Below are 22,611 nucleotides of genomic sequence, written 5' to 3' on the forward strand. Positions count from 1 at the left end.
GAGATGGGAAATAGTAAATACTACATTAAAAGCAGCTGTGCTCGAGCTGTAAGTTCAAAGGAGGAGAGAGTAATAACTCACAAGTCAGTCTCCAATTAACACTACATGAATACAGTAAGAAAGTGTACAGTAAAATAATGGTTCTTTTGAACACTTCGCTCATCAGCGCGGTGAGATACCATGGAAAAGGGGTGAGCAGAGCCGTAGATGGTTTTGGTTCGGGTGAAAACACAGTTTAATGAAAAGTTGTATCCTAATCCAAGATGAGACACTTCAATCCCAATGCCCACAGGCTCAGAGTGGGCATTAGGATGAAGCATTTGGCAAAAACTGTTCCCGCCACTTATCCATTCATTCAATGGGTGAAGTGATCACTCTAAGAACTGACCACTGATAAAAGTAAGAGAATCACACATTCTACACAGCAAGAAGTGGACTCTTTATGTGCTTTTATTATTCAGACGTCCGGTTTAGAAATGGAATGTATACTTTAGTAGATCGAAATTCACGAAGGTAGCATAGAGCTCCTCCGTATGCCAACCTTGCCACAAGCTCCCAATCATTAAGTCTGTGTGAGCTGCTCCCAAGTCAAACGGAGACTTTTAATATTGCAGTTACTCAATTGTAAAGATATTAGACGCAACAGTAATAACCAAGTCTATCCTATTACTGCTTACTGATACAAAGAGCTTCAGTCAGCCCAGTCCAGACACCGTTTATATCAAGATAGTGGGTAGGTAACAGCCGTATTGTAGGGATTTGCGTACAACAGGGTGCAGCAAAGAGCTAATTACCTTGTGAGTGAAAGTGTACAACACCACCTTCTAGATATTTACTCCCACTTGAGGATGGCTTTTACGGTGTGACGGGACGCTCAGCTGAAGTCAATCCACAGCAGTTTGAATGTACGTGTCCCAACAATTGCCTTAAGTCTGCTGCTTGTCTATTTGTCAGCGACAATATTAGCAATCCAATCCTCCACAGCCCACAACACCCCAACCCATACAACAAACACGGTCATACCGTGGGACATTCGCTTTATCCTGGATACCTGTTCTAAGCATAATCTCTTGGGCGATGAAGTCGCACGAAGAATGCAAGAATCTCTCCATAGCAATGCCAGAATCAATAGAACACAATGCAATCATTCATAAACAGGACCGTTTACAATTTGGGTAAGTTGAGACACCTCGGCTGTGGACCAGTAGTTCCCCACCTCTATACAGCACAGAGGACTTGGATACAACACTGGATTGAAGGAACTCTTTGAAATGGAAGGTCAGGATTTTGCAGATCACATCGTTGCACTTGGCGAAGCCTGGATGGATCATTTTGACCCACAACCATAAAGGACATCAAAGTAGTAAGCGCATGTGGATACTCCACTGATGACGAAGGTAAACAGTTTTTCCTTAGACGGTTCGGCGGAAATTGGGAAACACGCATTACCACAGAAGGTAACTATGTGAACAAACTGACGCGATTTTGACACCTTAAAATTTATTCCTTCCTCCTCTTGTGAAAGCCGAAAAGCTCCGGATTGATGTGACTGGCCCTTGTAAAGAAGATGAGCCTGAACACGCCTACAGGCCCAACTGAGGTACTGCACTGACGACAGTATGGTGGGAAATGCTCCATATACTCCTTTTCTTGCAGAGAATAATGGCATATTCTTTAATGCGTCTTACTTTTAAATGCCTGAGACTGCGAAAATCCACAGCCAAAAGGCTATTAAGACCTCATAAACTATTCAATTTCTACATCGTGTTCAGCAATGAACGAGCCCATTCCTCCATGAAAGATTGATATGGAAATAATGATGGGTGAGGGAAAATGAAATAACCCGAGGATTTAAGAATGCTCCTAAAGGATGGTTAAGCCCTAGAAAGGAAAGGGCGGATAATGTCAGGTCCAAAATCCACTAGATACGGATCATTTAATCAAGCGGATTTTGCCCTTAGACAAGTCTTCCTATACGAAATCACTGTCTTAAGCAACAGTTTATTTAGTTGACTTTTACAAGTGGTGCCAACATAGAACACAGTAGATGAATCCTGCCGATTTTTTGTCAGGTTAACTGCGCTGCTTCTTGTCAATTTTAATGCTCTATCATCCACATTAACGCCATGTTCAATAGATATAACTAGCATAAATATATGAGCAAAAAGGTAGGATTAAGTAATGACCATTTAGCACAGGATCAGGTGCAAAAAATCCCTCACCATTCATTAAGGACATTGGTTAGTAACAAATTAGTAACTTGTCGGACCAAAACCCACCTCGCTGATTTTCCAACATCATCAACTGGTTGCCATCTTCGGAGGGACCACGACCTGAATCTCCGCTATCCGCATCGTATTGAAGACTGCCGGCCATTCGTATACCCGTGGTCGAGCCTTGAATGCTTGCTAGGATACCGGCCTGTCTGGAATTTCGGGACATCGTCTAGAAAAAGAAAGTAGGAAGACGTTTTATCAATGGATCGAATAAATTCTAGAACTGATGAAAGGTATTCAAGCCGAACAGCGGATGCTCAGACCTTTTAGCAGTGAGACGGTAGTACGTCAATCAGAGCAGACCCCAGCCACGGTGTTCACGTTCCTAACCTACACCCTCCAGCACACCGGTCATTCTACGACCTCGGTAGATAAGACAGTTTCAGCTTTTGAGACAGTTTTCAAGATCTCCCAGGTATTGGAATACTGCCATAAATTGAGTTAACGCTGCACCAAGTAGTGACAAAAAGCACCTGATGGAGATAAAATTATCGCTCTGAACAGAGGTAACCTGAAGCCTTGCATACTTTAACGAACTGTTCTCTCTCCTCCCAGACCGCTAACAAAAGGGGCACACAAGGGGGGAAGTATGGAGGCATTACAAATAGATGGTCAAGTTTGGGCGCTTTGTAATGTAGTGTTATCTTAACCCTTTTCACACACCCTTCCATAAGTATGTGCGCGTTTGGTTTTAACAGATTCTTGTCGCACCCGGGTGGCAGTAGTGGTTTTTGTTTGGCATGGGGGTTCACAAAAGCGAGGCGCCGCAATGGTAATCATAAGATTTGCCAGTACCATTTTTTTTTCTGCACGGGCCGACAAAAAGTAGAAACTGCGTTTTATGCAAATCTTGGAGACGCGTACGCAACTCTCCTCTCTGATGCTTTTATGGGTGTTGTTCAGTTCGTCCATTGCATCGGATTTTGGTTCAGGCCTCCATGCGGAATCCGGCTTTAAGCTGAAAGCAGTGACGTTTTCAGCTGGTTGCTCTTTTACAATTGCTAAGGATGTGCTCAATGGTTAAACGATTTCCAAAGTCGTATATTTCCCTTCTGAGCGATGAAGACAGGAGACCATCTTCTAAGTGTTTCATGACAGCTGCTTGGTAGGCCGGCTGCCCTTGTAGATTAGATAAGGAGTTTTTATTCTGGAATGAGGATGGCTGCGAATTTTATACGATAATGACGACATTGTTCTTTCATCCTCTGCGAACAATAGACTTGCGCCAGCAGTATGAATTCATCCTCTCATGGAGTCAATTTTGCTGATAAACGTGTTGACGATGTCAGAAATGGGGGAACAAATGTGATGATTACAAAGCGCTTTGGGCGTCCAGCCGACTGGGGATCGCAATTGCGGCCATGAAGGATGAAAGGAGAAGAGTCCGGGATAAGAGAAAGCAGAATATAAAAGTTTGATAGGCCTGCCTACTATGTCCTACTGTGGCTTCATTCAGCATTGTGGTTCTAGTTCATTTTTGATTGAGATTATAAACGTCAACCAGAACGTTAAATTGCTGTTGGTTCAACTGAAAATAACAAATCAGAAGAACTAGAAACATTCAAATCCTTAATCCCCAATCCCTAATGGGTTAGACTTGTGGCCTAGTCATTGTGTTTTGAACGCAACTAGGCTTCGTAACTCAACATCTGTGATGAAACTCCATTTAAGACACTATTTTTTATTGTATGCTAGAGAACCGTTATGAAAAGAATGGCGATTTAGCTATTCCAAATCAAAGAAGTAGCATATTTTCTAACTACATTGACACCCTTGAATTTAAAATAATCAACGCGTTTTTGAAATTGTGAAATTTGGAAAAAAAATAACTAGCTTAAAAATAAAATCGGGCGTATTTTCCTTCTACAAAGTCGTGAGTGTGAGGCCAGAAGGGATAAGAATAGTGACGCATGCCCAAGGGCTCAGGAATGAGACATAGAACAAATTGCAAGGGAAGGAAATGGAAAGGGAGAGGCACCCACCACGTTCTTCCTGCTCCTCGTTGCTAGGGCACCTGTTGCCAGGTCAGTGCCTGAAGGTATGACTAACACAGCCCCTCCCCTCCCCTCGAACACTAATTGCAGCAACACATGTGGAGGATGTTTTAATTGCCCTTCGTCTCTTTCAGTGCACACACATTTATTTAAAACTTTTTGACCATGCATTGTGCTTCAGCTTTTATTATTGAACAACTTTTGTGTCTTATTTGGATACCAAGCAGAGGAATTTCAAAGAAATGAGAGATGCAGAAAGCATTTCATTGTGAAAATACAGAAATTTTGAAATCTATCAAGAGACGACATTTTGCTCTACAGTAAAGCTAGAAATCAGCTGTTACTTCCTAGCTATAGTAGGCAATAGTTAGTTTGTGGCCCTGGTTCCCGTCCGTGATAAAGCTTTAGAAACTCTAAACTCGACCCAAAATGAAAGCTAAATTCATTCACGATTGAAATATAACTAATTGCAGATTAAAAATAGGACTGAAAAAAGATCTTGCACACGTGAGAGGGGGCTTTCAGAGCAAGTCAAGACTTCCTATTTTACAGTTACCAAAGGATAAAGTGCCATCCCACCTTGGAGGCACTACACGTGGCAGTAAGCTACTAGGCTGCAATTTCATTAATACTGCTAGTCAACACACGTACTGCGTGGACCAGACCAAATCAGACATCATTTATCACACCGGCAGGTAGATGCGTGCACTCGTGGTGGTGAAGCAAACCTTCCGCCAAAGTGGACGTACAACCTAAACCTATGAATATCTACTTGTAGCAAAGACATGAGGCAAGTCAAGTACGATGGTGGGATGTTAAGCCACAGTAGGTCATGTGAATGATGCGAGTTACAGACTCCGCAACCCCCGTGGTCAGTCCTGCGAGCAAACATCCACCAGATAGAGCGCTCAAAGCTAAATAATCAATGCAACGCGTTATAGAAGAATTGGACAAAAGAGACCAATCTTTCTGTGGCAACGCTGAACACAACGCAATCGTTTACAAACATGAACAACTCAGGAAAGTTAGCGCACACTATCCTATGATGGTTCGGCCAACTGACAAATCTACCCATGAGTAAAAAATCCGAACAAATGTATCAAATGTAGTTTCGACTTCGGGGAGACTGAACATACCTATATCTGAAAACAATAATTATTTGTGTAATATAGATGGTGTCAAGACCATCGAGGCATTACCCAGTGAGACTGTTTGAAAGTTGAAAGTCCCTATTTTACTCACCCCAAATGTATGCAAGGGAAGAGTGCCACTAATAATATCCTCATTAGGCTCTAAGAGTGTATACATCGAGTCCTGCGGTGGGACGCCGCAGAAGATGCTGGTTTTATCCGATCCAAGAAGTGGGGACCCATAGGACCGCCCATTTTCATCGACCGGTAGACCTCCAGGCAGAGGAGGGTAGAAGTCTTTCGAGAGTCCGGTCCAGGTATTTGTAGTCAGAGCCTCTTTACTTGGATCGGTGGTGAGGAAAGGGCTTCCGGGGGAGTAAGCGACAACTCGTCCCTCTGGCTCCACCGCTGTTCCATTGCCAACCACTGCTCGACCAGGTTTGCGTCGAACGCAAACGATAGCGATGATAAGAAGGAGAGAGATGATAGCTGTGACAGCGATCATGACAAGAATGATGGTCACATTGAGAGCTCCAGTCCGACCGCCGCCCAAAAAGCCGCCAAACTCGTTGGGATCCATCTTCACATTTATGGCCATCCAAGTGTCGGTGAAGAGGCGCTGAGCGTGACCGCAATCAATTGCACGAAGACGAATCTTGAGGTTCAGAGGGACTAGACGGTCAGCAACGAGGATTTCGCCTGTGGAACCGTTCAGATAGAAAGGTCCAGTTCGATAACCCATCAGTTCCTCTTGAACAACTGTGGAGGTCAGCCGGGGTGATTGAGCGGGAGCGTTGTAAAGACCGCGGGAAATGGAAACTGGGGGCATTGGTTGACCATTCAAATCCAGCACTTGAAATTCAACCTTTCCTGCATCGTCTGCGTCCACATCAAAGGCCTGTGGAAGTGAAAACGAGACACATAAAACTCTGCTGCATAATTTCAACGTCGAAGATCCAATAGGATTGAAAGTCGTTAATTCAATCAAGAGATCTATGGCTGAATAAGTTGAGCAGAAAACGTGAGAAAAAAATGAACATGTACGTCGCCAATGGCATGTGTGCTGTCTGTTTATGATAACTATGACGGCGTCAAAATCATATTGCGAAAGGATTGAATGAGTTTAAACCAATAAAAAGAACGTTAAATGTTACTGGTCTGCGGACAATTACTTTCTTTATAGTTTTTGAGCAGCAGTTTAGTTGGTCAAAAATTAACGGCTTTTGATGTCATAACAAAACAGTAAGATACAGGCTGTGGCGGTCGCTTTTGTAATGAGACCCTGACAATGCGTGTGTTAATCCTACAGTTCATTCCAGTCTAGCCTATAAAATGGACGGTCTGATACATTTATGTCTTTCCAGTCAAGAACCATTGGGAGGCACCAGTTCCTCGATAACCTAAGTGTTATGAAATACTTCAGTTCGTCTCACTTTAACTGTTCAACTTTTGGCACTGCGCAGACCCATTACTACCTCTACTTCGACACAAAATTGTGTTAAAAGATAATCTCCTTGCACACCTGCTACTTATCCAATGGTCATTTTGGGTTTTAGAAGGCTTCGCTTAAGCTGTTCCACGGTTTCAATAATGTGAAAGTGCGCGTTATTTTGCCCTATTTTGCCTCCTTAATTATCCGCTTTTGAAACAGCTCAAAGAGCTGTGATATTTCGTAGCTATGGTTCAACCACTACGGATCCGAGAATGGTAAATGAAGGAATTTTAGATGGGCGAGTAAATGGACATGAGAAAGCTTGATGGATGGGTCCAGAATGGGTACACTGAGCCATTCGAAACAAATAAGCCCAAGTTAAATAGATGGATATGAATGAAACAAAAGTACAGTCTAACCACCTTCTCAAGTATGTTACTGCTTCGGAGAATCATCTGCCCAAAGGATGATTAGGGATCACAAAACCTCGCTCATAATTATGATTAACGTTATTATCCAATGCTTCACGAGTGTTCAACTTCACACTTTTTGGGTGGAATAACAATAACGAACCTGGAGCCTAGCGACCAGAGAACCAGGCGGACTTGCAGTGGTGATATTGATCTGGCGTGCGGACTCAGTAGGAAATGTCCACTCTGGTGCATTGTCATTTTCGTCCAGAATGCGGACAAGGAGGGACGTAGACGTGGCCAATGGTTGACTTCCATTGTCCCGCACGGCTACATTTAACAGGTACATGGCCACGAGCTCCCTGTCGAATTCAACCAGCGTTTCGATGTCACCATCGGGAGTGATTTGGAAGATGCGTTGTTCCACCAGCTGACGACCTGGTGAAGTACCACTAAGATCGTCAAAGATGTTTCCACTGCTATGGCCAGCGCTACCAGCGACACTTTTCAAAGCCCAGACGGAGCGAAGAGAAAACTGAAGTTGGCCGTTCTGGTCCTGAAAGAGAGGACAAAAATCAAGGTAGTTTTTTCAGTGGATAGATTCTTGCAAGTCAAACTGGAATTTTGCATTTTAACGACGAAGGTATGAAAAGTTATGGTGCTGTGATGCAACTACACGAAGCAGTAATTGAATAGTACCGCGTGTACAAATACCGTAGGCCAATACAGCCTGCATACGATTAATCTTGATGTCAGGCACAGTGGTGATAAGTTTGTTATGAGGAAAAACACGAAATCCTCGAATATCAACTCATACAGAAAACTCTGGACGCACTATCTGTCTATCAGCGGTGATCCGGCTGCGTTGGTTTCATTCCCAACCCATGGCCCACAGTACCGCCTGTGAACATGAGGCTAGTGAGTGGGACGCCTGGCCCCCTTTGATCTACACATGACGTAAAATAAATGTACAAAAGATGAACGAACTTTTCTGTGGCAACGTTGAATAAGACAAAAATATTAACCAACGCGAAAATTTGTAATTAAGCAAAGTCAGCGCAGCTGGAGTACCAAGAGAGGTGATGTCGTGGGACAACTCAGCCCTAATGAGGAATTTATCCATAGTGAAGCCAGCTCATTGTTGGATGATATCAAAGTATAAGTGTGGTGTGGACTTCTTGAAGCATTCCTATTTTACTAGACTTAATGGTTCCAGTTTTGGATTTTTCTCGGAATTGGAACTAGTGAGGAAGTAAAAAAAACAACCCCAAAGAGTAAAAATTAGATCGGATTTCGGAGAAAAGGTAACAGGGTGGAAAGAGGTAGGAGCTCTACGGCTTATACACTGACGAACGCGAAACAAAAGCAGTAGTACACGACGTGCTTTTCAGACGGTTGTCCATGTGGTGAACGTCTGAACAGACAGACAGACAGAGGGAGAGGGGAGGGCGAATATGTGTACCAACTTTCGTTCACAATATGCACCAAGCAGCACGGATTAGGGTGTCCTAAATCTAGTAGACGTAGGTTGACCCTTTTCACCGCTACAACCCTACGAACACCAGCTCAACAAACAGTTCTGGCACACTGTGATCAAAAATTACCCCAAATAGGGTACGGAACTTGATTTTTTACACCGACAAGCAGCGAACCAGTCGATTTAGCTGTGACCAAAGTGTTCAGTAAAGAGAAAAGTTAGCATTCAGAAAAAGGATACTTCAGGATTCACTTATCGACTTTGCCGTGATCAAAAAACAATATGCATTTGTTGACATTTATAACACAAATTCTACCACTCCTTCAATCGAAAGTACCAGAAATAAAGTAGGCTAGACGCGGAGACTGAATGGTAACCCTGATCAAATTTGCCGCCCGTTGTTATGGTCCACTTTTACTGTTCCTATGGCCAACAAATAAGGAAAAGAAGGAAGGAATAAGCGTGGACGACATTTTATGAATTGAGTAGTGTGTAGAGGAATGATTGTTTGATGTCTGCTGGCGTAAAAATTGTTTCTGAGATAAAAAGTACTATAGATCCATTATTTATAAACTGGGGTTGGGTACTTTCATAAAAGATATCACATTTATGTGACGCCCACACATATAAGACACATTTGATCAGGGAATTGAACTGAAAGGCAAAAACGGGCCAAAAACAACTGATGTCATAATAGAGAACAATAAAACGCCTGGGTTGTGATGGTCCATTTTCCTCTGATGCGTCGATAGTAAACACGTTAACTGACTAGTCTGTCATTTTTCTCGTAATCGAAAGGCCTCGCAAATCATTCAACGACGAGCGTTATTTGGGTACTACCTGTTCAGCGTGGTTCCAGAAAACCAGGATTTGTGATTCCCTTACATTGACAGAATCAAAAATTGTCTGTGATGGCATGTGAAATAACCAATATTACCACTTTGCAATCAGATGCTATCAGCCACCTGTCCTTTCCGTATTTAAACATCTCGAGGATGATGGAGTAATTCACAAACTCTTTCATAAAGCATTCAATAAATCTAGCGGATTAAAGTATTCCAGGCAGTGATTTTCAAACAAAAATTGTTCCACTTCACAAGATTGCTAAAACAGGAAAGGCTCGGTAGCCAAGTGCCAAATTCAAGCATTACTACTGGCAAACAGACCAATCTTTGCAGTTTTTGATCAGGAAGGAAAGGGCAGGGCGAGAAGCTGTCAAAATAGTTTCCCTGTAGACCACTCAGAAAGGGCAACTTGATGAGAACTAGAGGCACACAATAGGACGAGCATAGGTGATTGCTAGTTGGATGCAAATGAAGTAACCAATGGTTGTCGATAAATAAAAATTATTCCCCTTGCTTGTCCACTCTTCTACCAGAAAGAAAAACAAAAGTTTCCGTTTGCTCTTACTGGTGATAAAAGTATGGCTTATGCAATCATTAAGTGACAGTGATTGACTTCAGTGGACCAGCAGTGGACCTCTGATGAATTCCTGGGAAATACACTTAATTATTGGCAGCGCACGAAATAAACTGGGTAACTTTTACTCCTTGTGGAAGGTATCGTATCCTTCTTTCATGCTTTAAGGAAAGTTTCTGCCTAAATAGGTTAATTGGTTATTGGAGAAGAAAAGTAACTTGTATAGATGGCTGAATTTGTGGAGCCTTACAACTCAAAGGCCTTAAAGCGCGCCATGTCTTGACAAAAAATCAAGTATTAAGTTTTGTGCCATGGAAACAATGCGGGACAAGAATCGAACAAGCGTTCTTGAATTGTTGCTATGCCTCTCGGCAATGACTTACTGTTACCTGTACAGATCTGTGAAACTCATGCAATTGCTTAAATGCATCCACCACAAAGTATAGTCAGATGTCATTCTATTGTTGCCATACTGTTTGTTGTACCCCCAACTATTTTTCTGTCACGTTGAACCCTCCTAGCATTGTGTTGATCAAACAAACCTGGTGGATGTGATTCGAGCTTGTCTGCCTTTAAAAGCTAACTTTGACTGTTCCATGGCATTTGGAGAAGGCGTAGCGTGCAGTGGTGGAACGACAGCAATATCCAGAAATAGTTTAAATAAAAAATATGCTTCCAGTGGTGATTCACTAAACCTACGAGCCGCATCTCCTGAGGGCGGGGAAATCGGGGGTGACGCAGCAAAAACAAGGCATAGTAACGTCTAGTGTGAGTGACAAGGAAACAATGCATTTACACCAATATCAACTGGAATAGCAAAGTGCTGGTTCCACATTTCATGCATTAATAACGAATACCAGTAGAATACAAAGACTATCGTTTCGTAAGTCTAAATCTTCAACCGATCGATTCGTGGCAATAAATGTTCGTTAAGTGGAAGAATGAAACACTAGCTACTCCACCCTTCTAAAACACCCACTACAACCATAGGGGACTATGTGTTTTTGTACGTTTGTGTAGTGGAGCATGGACAGTTGCTGGCTAGGAGTTGGCCACCCGCTGAAGGCCTAATAATTACAATTGGGACCCGCTAGATGTAAAGCAACTAGAGGGAAGGAAAACTCTTTCAAAAACCGGGGTAGAAACAGAGCTAGGTAGCTAAATCAATAAAGGTGGAGAAATCAGCTCTAGTTTGAGGGATCGGTTCTGAAACGTGGGTCAAACAAGGTATCATAAGGCAGGAGAAAGATATGGAGCAGGGAATAACTCACAGCATCAGGATCACGAGCTTCAAGACGTCCACTGAGATGCGAATAACGTGGTGCATTCTCTCTTATTGTGAAGGTGTGAGACTTTAAGTCATTCTGGTCAAATGGGAGGCCTATATTTGCCGGTGGATTGACAAACACTGGGCTGTTGTCGTTCTCATCCAGAACCTCAATGGAGACAGTTGCGGTGGCTGTGAAGATGGGTTCTGTGAGTGCGTCAGTCACTGTCACAACCAGTGTGATCCTCTCAATCACCTCCCGATCCAGTTGCACCTGGAGGAGGATGGAGATACAAAAAATGTTTATAACAAATGGAAAGTATGGAATTATGAAAAGGGAATAGGCTTTAAAACCTTAACCAATATATGGAAATCTTCGCCAATTGAGAGATTTGAGAGTTCAATGGAACACCACAAAATCACTAGAATGGTCTATCGAATGGTCACGAATGTAATCATCGTTCCAACGGAATGATTCAAGTCAGGCAATTTCATGACGAAAGGTTGAATTATTCAAGTATCCCACACGCTATCCAAATATTCACAAGCATAACTACTGCGATGCCGGGTGTAAGCTTACTTATGTATAGACGAACGGTCATTTTTGAAATGTCTAACAGTCACCGTGTTTCCATGAGGGTAGATATCAGTGGATTCGGGTTTTATGGCTCCATTGACACACAACTCCTACCTTCACCACACGCCGTTGCGTGCACGCATTAGCTCTGCCACCGTTGCTTGCTTGTTATCTTGATTAACAGTGTGCAGACTGGACCGACCCACAATATGTGCCCCAGCTACTAGTACTTGCTCTTTCCTACATGAAAAACTAAAGTTCTTGTTCTACTCAAGCAGCCCTCCTGTACACTAAGATATGCAAACAAAACCTTGGGACTTTTTCCCCAACCCAAATAGTGGTTTTAGCATCCCTCCCATCTCCCTATTAATCAAAGTTTTACAGTGCTTCCTTCTCTCTCTTACACATCCCCTCCTTTGTTCTAATTAAAAGGTGGGAAAGGTGTGCTTTTTTACGAGAGGAGGGGGAGAGAAATATTTACTTTTCTAAAAGCCAGAAACGGTCTTAATGATCACTTTCGAATTGACATGGGTACTTTAATGAAATCACACCGGTCCTTTAGGTTGGGGAATGATGCGCAAATGCTTTAATACCATGTAAAAATGGGCAAACATAAAGATGATGATGTGTGTCTTCACTCAAAAACGTGTGATTGCTCACTTACGACAGATGACAGGTACATGTGGCATTTGGTGGAAGGCAGTCTGGAAGAAACCCCAACCTATTTGAGTAGTCACTCACCCTCACCTGCAGTCCTCAATCACCCAAAATCGCAGATAGTCGGGTGCAGGTGCTGAATCGACTAGAACGGAATCCAAACATTATGTCCGAGGCAGTCGTTAAAGAATATCTATATCTTACCAATTTGCGTCATGGCACTGCTTAGTTTAACTCTGGGCACAAAGACAATTCCCGAGTCCATGCCGCTCTTCAATCCGAACAGCCAAATTCACGGAGACAGTCTGTCGACACCCAGCCGAAGTCTCCACGACCGGCAAACTAATGCCAAGAACAAAGGAGCTCCTCCGTTTTCCCTCCTGGTATTACGTTGCCTAGCACTTTGTCAAGCACTACTCCACAGACATCGAAGGTACCGTCAGTGTAACACTTACTCAAAAAGATGGGTACTGTCCATCTCACCCATCCAGCTCCAATGAAGGCAACGACAAGCGAAAATGTCCAAAAAAGCTTGTAAACCACTAATTGCGATGAAAGTCTTACAGGTGAATGCAATCCATTGTTGAAGGTCTATTACCTTCCTGCTCAACGGTGGTCATGTACAGTGCAACCACAGCTGTACACCGACTCCGACATTACTATAGTATCGGTAAAAGTTTGATATCATTTTGATAAACTACCGGTTCAACAGGCAGTTTAAACTACCATTTGTACAGGTGGTGGCGAAATGAAGCGCCTAGGGTAACTTTAGTGCTCGGCATCTTTTCTGTAGCAAGGTCCTATAACAAGAAGACCAATCTCAACCCATTTGATCTCGACTGATTCGACAAACCGAGTCTGGAGAAACTATCAGTCAAATCCATCTACGATGAGATGCATTTTATCACGATACACCCCAAACGGTTGGGGGCGATTGTTAGAAAGTTTACCCCAGTAATCCACCTTATTCATGTTGATAGGAGTTGCCCGAGGATCATTACGGAAGTTTAATAAAAGGTAAAGAAATCTCCAAAAACCCCATTAGTACCTTGGCTCCAGCCAGAAAAGCCTTAATCACTACTCTGCTGCGACTTTGTCAGCCTAATCGATGGTGTTTCATGCCTCGTTCTGGTAAATGCTTATTCAAAGAGGCCGGAGATAGCACCTGTGGCCCCTCCTACGGCCATCAAGACGCTATAAGTGCTGCCTCACATCTTCAGTCAACGCGGGCTCCCATAAACGTTGGTCCAAGTCAACAGAACGAAATTCACTTCGCAAGATTTCAATGACTTTTGCTGTCAACGCGGTATTAAGAATATTCGTTCTCCGCTGTTTCACCCACAATCCAACAAACAAATAGGGGAATTCGTTGACATATTCGGACTAGCACTACTGAAGTCACTAGGATAGGGGCGACTGCCTATAGCATACAAAGGTTTCTATGGCGTCTCGGACAAAACCGACTTAATTCGTACGAAACCACCAATCACCAGCCGAAACATTAATGGGCGGAAAGCTTTGCTCGGTCAAAGTAGCAATGGTTCCAAGACTACACGATGGTTCAAGGGAAGTAGACTGGAATTCTCAGCAAGACGCACGACTGCCAGTGCCGTCAACGCCAGCGATTATCGGCCTGGACATAACTGATGAACAGTTGAGAATATCGTTTGCAGTTACAGGAAAGCTGTATTTTACATCAAGGTAGAAAAAGAAACCTGGAGATATTACAACCAACCACTCCTGCGATACGTCAAGGAACCACCAACTCAAGACGCATGTTTCTTATTACCTTTGGCATAAATTTAATAAATACCGTCGGTTTCTTACACATACCGGATCAAAATAAGTGGTTTTAAAAAATTCCTTCAAATTCGGCATCGGAAAGGCACCTACTCAATAGAAAGCGCGGTCTCAAATATTATTTTGAAACCACAATCTCATTGGAAGAAAACCTGGAGTTAGTGGTCACCTCGAGTATGAGTTCCGAAGTGGAACAAGCCAATTCAGCAAGGAAGAGTTTGGGACAACAGTAAAAGATTTGCTTCAGAAGTGGCTATTCAACTCGCAGCATAAGAGTTCTGCCTTGACAGGCGGTCTTGATAGCGACAATGCTACCACTATTTTAAGGGTCGGACAATAAGTTGGATAGCAAATGAGTAGTTGGCACTTGTTTAACTACGTCAGCCCTTTCAGCTTCTCTCTTGAATAAACTCAACGACGGTGGTATAGGGCTATGAATTATCACCAGCTTTTCAGTTGTCTTGGAGGTGAGAGAAATGTGCTGCTGACCAGACCAGTATCTGCATCACGTCAATCATTTAAATTCGTGCCCTTTGAGTAGAGGAGGAGTGGGGAAAAACATCCACAAATTCAGAATACTGTAGCTAAGCAATGATAAACAGCCGGCTGCATAGAGGCTGTAGGAGATAATGAAAGTAAGAGAAAGCTCTCACCACGGATGCACCACATACGTGCATATGATGCAAGACATTATGCAGGGATTTGCAGGCCCAAAACTACCGTATGAATCACATGTGGGTATCACTAAGTGAAAGAGGTTGGGAGGGATAGAAGCAGTTGTTTGCACCCCATTTAGCGCAAAAGCGGCCACCAGTGGTTATGCACCCATCTTTTCCTTCTCCTTCTCCTCCGCCTCTTTCTTCCTCCTTTTCTTCTGAATACATTCTACTTCGTGCGAGAAAGAGAAAAAGTTGAAAAGAAAGGCGAAAACCTTATTTGCTCCAACTATTCTTCTCTGTGACTGCGAGTGAATTTGTGCAAAAAGTGAAAGTTGGTTGTGGGAAATCCCATCCCACACCATACCCTACTACTGCCTCTCGCTTAATTGTGCTTTCTGCTCAAATAGGTATCTTGAAATAAAACTTGGTTGATTCAAGCATAATCGCTTTATCAATCATTGCATTACTTCGGGTAAAGTTTATCAACACATTTGAGAGTAAACGTCTTAAGAAGTAAAACCCTTGACCACTTTCAATGGTTCGGAAATGCACAGTACCCTCTTTGTGTGATTAATTTTGCCACCTTTCTGATACAAATCTATTCCAACGCTAGGCAAATGAACAAAGTACAGTCATTCAATGAATTCATGGGGATAAGTTTCTTGTACAAAATCCCCACGTTTTTGGAACAGGCTTTTAATGGGGAAAAAACCAGAGAACTATTCAAAAGTAGGTGATCTGAGTGTCTTAGAGAATCGAGAAATGAAACCTGTGCGAGTTCTTCACATTTCTCTTACGTTCAATGTCCTGAACTTCCAGTTTCTGAAGGCAACTTTTATGCTGTAAGCTCAAAATGTCAAATCACTAAAACAGTGTGTCAATGGTAACGCAGCTGTCACAGTTTTTCTTTTCTCTAACGAAGAATGTTTTATTCTCAGGGTTACCGCGGGTTTAAATCAAACCTATGCGACGATCAGAGGAAAATTAGCGTACAGTTGTCGTAAACGCTGCTGCAATGAAAACTTGGTGAATGACTTGAGGGAAAATCCACTGCTGGAATCTCTAGTAAATGAATGCGCCCAAATTTCTTCCCCCTCCCAGAAACTGATCTAATTTAAACAGTAAAAGAGAATTAGTTTGAGCAAGTAGTTCAAGACTAACACCTTGGCGATCAAAAGAACAAAAAATCGGCGAGATTGGATTAATTTGAACGGCCAAATTTCAACGCTTTTTGATAATGCAGTGCTGCGAAGTGAACGTGTGATGGAGAGGTAGAGCTTATCACGATAGTTGCGGCTTTAGCTCTTCATTTAATGACTGCGTACGCACAAACGAGTTTGCCAACTTTACGACCGGTCGGATGATAAGGCAAACCCGACAGTGGGAGAGACAAAATTGATTAATAAATTCACCCCACCCCACCATGTCAAGTCCACTTTTAGTCAGTTCTCAGCTAAAGAAGGTTTCACATTAAATTTCCAAACAAAATGAGGCCCTGAGTTACCCCTCGAAGATGTCCACGGATTGAGGTAGAGTACTTCACTATACAGGTGCACGATTCCATACCTCTTAAATAATTAACACGCAAAGTACCAGCATCATACACGTGCTGTGTGTTCATCAGTTTATGAGATCTGCTTGCACTAACTGGTGTTTGTAACTGGGTCGGTTGAACCCACAACAACATAGTCGATGTAGGATGCTCCCGGTTTGAGGGCAATGATAATCTAGTTAGTTTAGGAGCTGCAAACCTCCAGGTGGTACAAACATCTAGGATACGGTAGGCGATTTCCCCCTGTGACTCCAGATGCAAACTGGTTAAGGTCAAAAATAGATTAAACAACTTCGGTATCATGGCCGATAGTAAAATGTGGCCGGGTTTATGAAGACTTCGATTACGAGTAAAAAGATTCTCAGTCAGAATACTTGAGGACTACGAAAAAGTGGTTTCCGACTGTACCAACTAGCAATTACAGAAACTAAATCAAAGTTCATGTTTTGGGTAAAAGTAGGAGACAACAAGAGATAACAACACAAAACACCCGAAAAGTGGGAATTCTTTGGGATATATAAAAAGGCACTATTTCCAGATTTTCACCATTAAGCACGCAGGAGAGTAGGTTGGTTATTCGTCGGTAAAAAGGATCAAAAAGAACCAGCGAGAATGTAACCGTTTGAATAGAAAAGCGTTTTAAATCCTTTTGGGAAGGTTCATTTTTGATCGACAGTAATAACTGAAATCGTTACAGTTTGCCGTTGAATCAATTTAAGAAGATAGGAAATTGGAGTAGCCAATTTAGATCTAAATTCCTGCATTTATGCAAAAGACAGCGGTTAGCAACTACTTTTAAACTATATTTAAGTGAATAAATAGAAGGGTTGGAATCCAACATTTTGCACAAAATACTCTACAAGTCTCAGATTACCAAAGCAGTTGGTGTGGTTTTCTGTTTCTTAAAATTTATGCGATTTTAACATGCATATTGCCCACTACTTTCCTGTCACCTCGAACCCAGCAATCAAACAAACGTGGTGGATGCGATTTGAGCCTGTCTGTTTTATAAGCTCAGGTTAATTCGGTTCCAGAGATCAGGAAACTTGGCCCTCATGAAACCCGTTACATGGCATCTGGAGAAGGCGCAGAGTGGAAAGACGCCACCGTCCAGAAATGATTTAAATAAAAAATGCACCTCTGGTGGTGATTCATTCAGCCATAGAAGCCGCATCTCCATTACTAAGCGAGGAGGAATGTAAAACTGCACATTGTTATTCACACTTGTAATAAATTGAGAGTGACGCGACAAAAACAAGGCACAGTAATGTCTAATGCGTGACAAGGAAACAATGCATTTACACCAATATCGACTGGAATAGCAAAGTGCTGGTTCCACATACCATGCATCGATAACGACCGTCAGTAGGCCTTAAAGACTATCCCTGAGTAGATCTAGACCTTCACTTCTTTCACGCATGCCATGAGAATACGCTGCCCTTAGATTGTTGGCTGACCGACGGACTGATTTTGCGACGAGAAATGTCCTTTGTATCTTAACTTTCGTTAAGCAAATAAATATACCAGCAGCTATTTCTACCGCTTACTCTACACTTATAGAGTACACACCACCTGCTCTCTGGAAGACTACTGCTTTGTGTGCTCGTTTACTTTCTGGACTGCAAACATAGCTGCTTACTAGGAATTGTTCACCTTCTGAAGGCCTTTGAATTACCATTGAGGTCTACTAGATGCAAAATAACTCGGTGTACAGGAAAACTTATTTAAAAACGACCAGAATTGGTTAATGAGTTAGGTCATGTTTTGTGAGAAATTGAGGGACCCCGTGCCACACTTTAAGATGGGAGGGAGAGATGGAGGTACTGCTTCGTCCTCGTCGTCTATATTCCCCTTCTGCTATTTCTCGAAGCCCCAAGTGAAGACTACCACCTTAGCAATGGATAATCACGCCACCACATCCGAAATAGAGTGGACGGTTAGGGAGTAAACGTGAGATGGAAACAGAGGTGGCTGGGACAGGAAGTTTTGCTTCTAGAGGAAAAGCCTTTTCAAAAGGTGGATTTGCACGCGTGCGTCTCCTAGATGGAAATATTTTAAGAAGCTTTCTGCCTTAATTTATAATTTACTTGGTTGCCTTATATTTCAACCGTACTCACCAGTGAAAGATATCTTCTTCGTCATGGTAAATCGAGATGGATTATCCTCTATCACATTTCTCGACCGAAACGTTCAAAAAGTGGAATTTTCCGCATGACCTCGTAAACTGGAATGTGGCTATTGCCGTTAGCAATTACTTTGCGAAGAAGAAGGGTGAAGAAATGGTGAACTTCACTGTGATTTTGTGCATGACTGCCCGTTAAAGTTCCACATACTTAATTCCTGATTAACAAATAAATTAAATCGTACCTTCTACTGGAAGTGGAAAAAAGTGTTTAAGTTTTTCAACTTGCTTTTGATCGGGGGCGGGGGGGGGGCAAATACGATGAAAGGCATGGCAACATGTGTATCGAATCAGCAGAGGGTTTAAATTTCCATGGCTAGTAGTAATCAAGACGACCATAACTTAGAATTCAACCATCTCTTTTGAAAAATGGAAGACCTTGCCTATCGATTTGAAGGTGAACATATGGATAAGATGGCAAAGACCACTCAAAACCACATCCCCTGATCTAGGTTGTGAAAGGGGTAACACAAAAGCTAGAAAATGGGATTACCCACGTGATATCAGTTTCTTGAACGAAAAACTATCTATCGCAGTTGCCAGTATTCAAAAAGTGCTTACCCTTCAGACCTAAAACGCCTCTTTCCTCCTATGCTACGTTGGAATAACGTAAAAAAGCCACGATAAAATTATTGAGATTTGCGGTTTACTTATAACATAGACGTATTCCAAACGTGCTAAAAATGCAGAAGGTTGAAAGATCATGACATCTTAAAGGCACAAGTCAGAGTCGGAATCGAATTACCGATTTCTGCGAACCTTTAAATGTGAATTAACAGTGGGGAGGAACTTGAATCCGACAAACCCTTTGGAAAAAATCAGCAACAGTTCCATCTTCTCTGAAGGAAATCAACACCAACAAAGTAGCACATTTCCCATCTGTTTCAGAGGTGCATTTTAAGTCTTTCTACGCTAAAGAGGTCGAGAGGAGACAGAATCATTTTGTCCACATTCAACAATAGAATGAGTGAGGGAAGAGGAAGAGAGGGATAGTGAGGCAGCGCATACAGCCTTTGTGGGAGAAGAAACTCGCATCTACTAATCATCACTTTGAATCTAGAAGAAATAAAAGTAATTTTCATCCCCCGGGTTTTCGGGGTGAATTCCATAGTTAGAACACGTATAGTTGACCTTATAAACTCAGCTACTGGCGGGGCCATAACGTCCACGTGCCTAGTCTGGGAAGGCCAACAACAATTACAGAAACAGAGACGTGACCAATGGCTGAACAGGTCTCACAGCGGAGGAATTACACCCAGATAAAAAAGGCAGACTGCTTGAAAGCGATTGCAGTTTTAAAACTTTTATAACACGCTTACCATTAGGATTATAGAGGGAGTCAACCGCTACAATCCAGGTGTCTTACTGTTTTTATTACTATACCTGTTACTTTCATGTTTTAACTAAGTCAACTATCGCCAAAATACTCGACAAAAACGCAGTTTTTATCTGACCGAGGACATCTCATACCTACTTTAGTGTTTTAAACTTATCCAATCTGTTTGCAACAAGACACCTTATGAGCAATCATCGCATGCTAATGAAGAATGAATGTCGCATACTAGTGAGGCCCGACCCAGTCATGAACGCACCAATTCAGTACCGAAATATTAGCGAAATTTAGCCTTTCTAAACTTGGAAAAAAACTACTCAACAACAAGCAGTTTTGATTACCCCTGGCATTTGTAGTGCATAAAGAAATGGGAAACAGACGCATACACAAACGCACCCTACTGGTCCGTAGAACTCCGGTTTTCGGGTCTAAATCGAAGTAAGCATTGACACCAAGAGTCTCAAAGGTGTTTGGCAAACTTCCCACACCATAGAAATCCTCGCTTGCACCCTGCTGAAGCGGAGGAGGGGCGAGACTGTAGCTCAGTTCAGATTGGCCATCCCTGTCCACTGCATTAAGGCTGATGACCTCTACTCCAGGTGGTGAATTTTCGGAAACGCTGGCTTTGAACTCGTGCATTTGAAACTCCGGTGGGTATTCGTTCACATCGAGAATACGAAGAGTTATAATTTGTGTGGAACTGAGTGACGGCGAGCCAAAATCTCGACAGCGAATAATTGTGGTGAGGATGGATTCCTGTTCAAAATCAAAAGATCGAAGGGTTCGAAGAGAGTAGAGACCTGGGGCACTATGAGAGAGCTCAAATGTAGTATGGCTGTCTAATTCACAGGTGGTACGTGAGTTCTCCCCAATATCGGCGTCTTTGACCCTAACCACTGCGATGTGACCGGGTAAATAGTTTTCTGGAACTACAAGATCGTCCGAAGAAGAGACCGATTCACCAGCGGGAACAATCTCAATTATAGGTTTGTTATCATTAACATCCTTGACGACTACTTCAACGTCTGCGTTTGAAGTTGGATTGCTGGCGCATTCACTGGCAACGGTGTCACATGCGGTGACGCTAAACTCATAGGAACTACGAATTTTCGCATCTAACGGCCTCCGTAATCGAATCTCTCCAGTGTTCGCGACAATTTCAAATGTGTCCACCAGATCTGGATCGACCGGCTCACGGAATGAGTAAAATATTCTTGCATTTTCTGCTGAATCTCTGTCAGTGGCATTCATATGCAAGATGGTAGACCCAACGGCAAGAGATTCCGAGATTTCAAGACCATATCGACGTTTGTAGAGCTGAGGCAAGTTGTCATTCACATCTTCAATCTCAATTAAGACATCTGTCGAGGTGCAAGAGTGAATGTCGCAAGCCGACAAGACACCGGAGTAATTTGATCGAACTTCACGATCCACAGGGGAATTGAGGCGTAATCGAATAGCGGGAAGGCTGGTCTGATCCAGACTAAAAGTTTCCGTCGCTTCAGACCACTGATACCGCGTAACCTTGTTTCGTGGATCCACATCAGCATCAGTAGCCGGTCGAAGACCGATTGATTTTCCAACTTCTGAGTTTTCTGGGATGCTTACCCGCTGGATAGAGCTTGCAAAGATCGGTTTGTTGTCATTTATGTCATTCACCTTGACCCTTAGGTGCATCGGTGTCATAAGATTTCTTGTCTGTGCATTAATCACATAGACAGTTTCAGTGAGAGTACAGTTTACAGTACCACAGCATTGTTTGTGCTCCTGACAGAGGCTTTCACGATCAAGTACAGTTTTGACCTTGACCTCACCTGATTGGCTGTCCACATTGAAGAAATCACCGGTGTAAATGAAGACCGTTTTTGTGCCCGAATAAGTAGGCACGACATCTCGTATTGAACCGATGGTGGAGTTCACTTCGGTCTCTTCATGAATCTCGAAATTCATGCTGATTTGACTGCTTGCATGTACTGCAGTTAGAAGGAGTAGGACAGCAAGATTTTTTAACATTCTGACACATATGGAAGAAAGAGGCCGGAGGTGAAAGAGGAGAGATGGGTGTCTAGGGGAGATAGAACATTAGTGGGACACGAAAAGGCAAACAGAATCAGCGCAGTAGAAATTGTGCTAGCCAAGTGGCTAGGCTAGCTTGTTCAGGGAAAAGTGTATGTGCGCGTGCGTGCGGACGAGCGCATCGGTGCACGCTTCACACATACACGCACACCCACCGACTGACAGACTAACGAAAGAACCGTAGTCGCCGTGGTACGGACAGGCACGCACGCAAAGTATACCATCTGGCGTGGAGTGCGTTGTAAGTGGCTGGTACAGCCATTCATTGGCTTATACACACACAATCGGGGCACACAGGCGGACCAAGTGGGGTACCATTGGCCAGCTGGCAGGCTGGTACAGGCACAAATACAATTTTCCACGTGTTTCA

At 42.9% G+C, this 22,611-nt stretch overlaps 1 protein-coding gene across 1 annotated transcript; it reads right to left on the reverse strand. All coding sequences in view use genetic code 11, as the record gives it.

Moving 5' to 3' along the window:
• Positions 1-1,144: 1,144 nt before the first annotated feature.
• Positions 1,145-22,115, reverse strand: EGR_08610 (Protocadherin; the record flags this gene model as incomplete). Its single annotated transcript, XM_024497859.1, has 6 exons — positions 1,145-1,218; positions 2,280-2,445; positions 5,513-6,298; positions 7,406-7,798; positions 11,410-11,679; positions 20,562-22,115. 6 exons carry the CDS (start codon positions 22,113-22,115, stop codon positions 1,145-1,147), a joined length of 3,243 nt encoding a protein of 1,080 aa, XP_024347733.1.
• Positions 22,116-22,611: the final 496 nt, after the last annotated feature.

The sequence above is a fragment of the Echinococcus granulosus genome, assembly GCF_000524195.1.
Source record: "Echinococcus granulosus chromosome Unknown EG_S00112, whole genome shotgun sequence".
Taxonomy (NCBI): Eukaryota; Metazoa; Platyhelminthes; class Cestoda; order Cyclophyllidea; family Taeniidae; genus Echinococcus; species Echinococcus granulosus.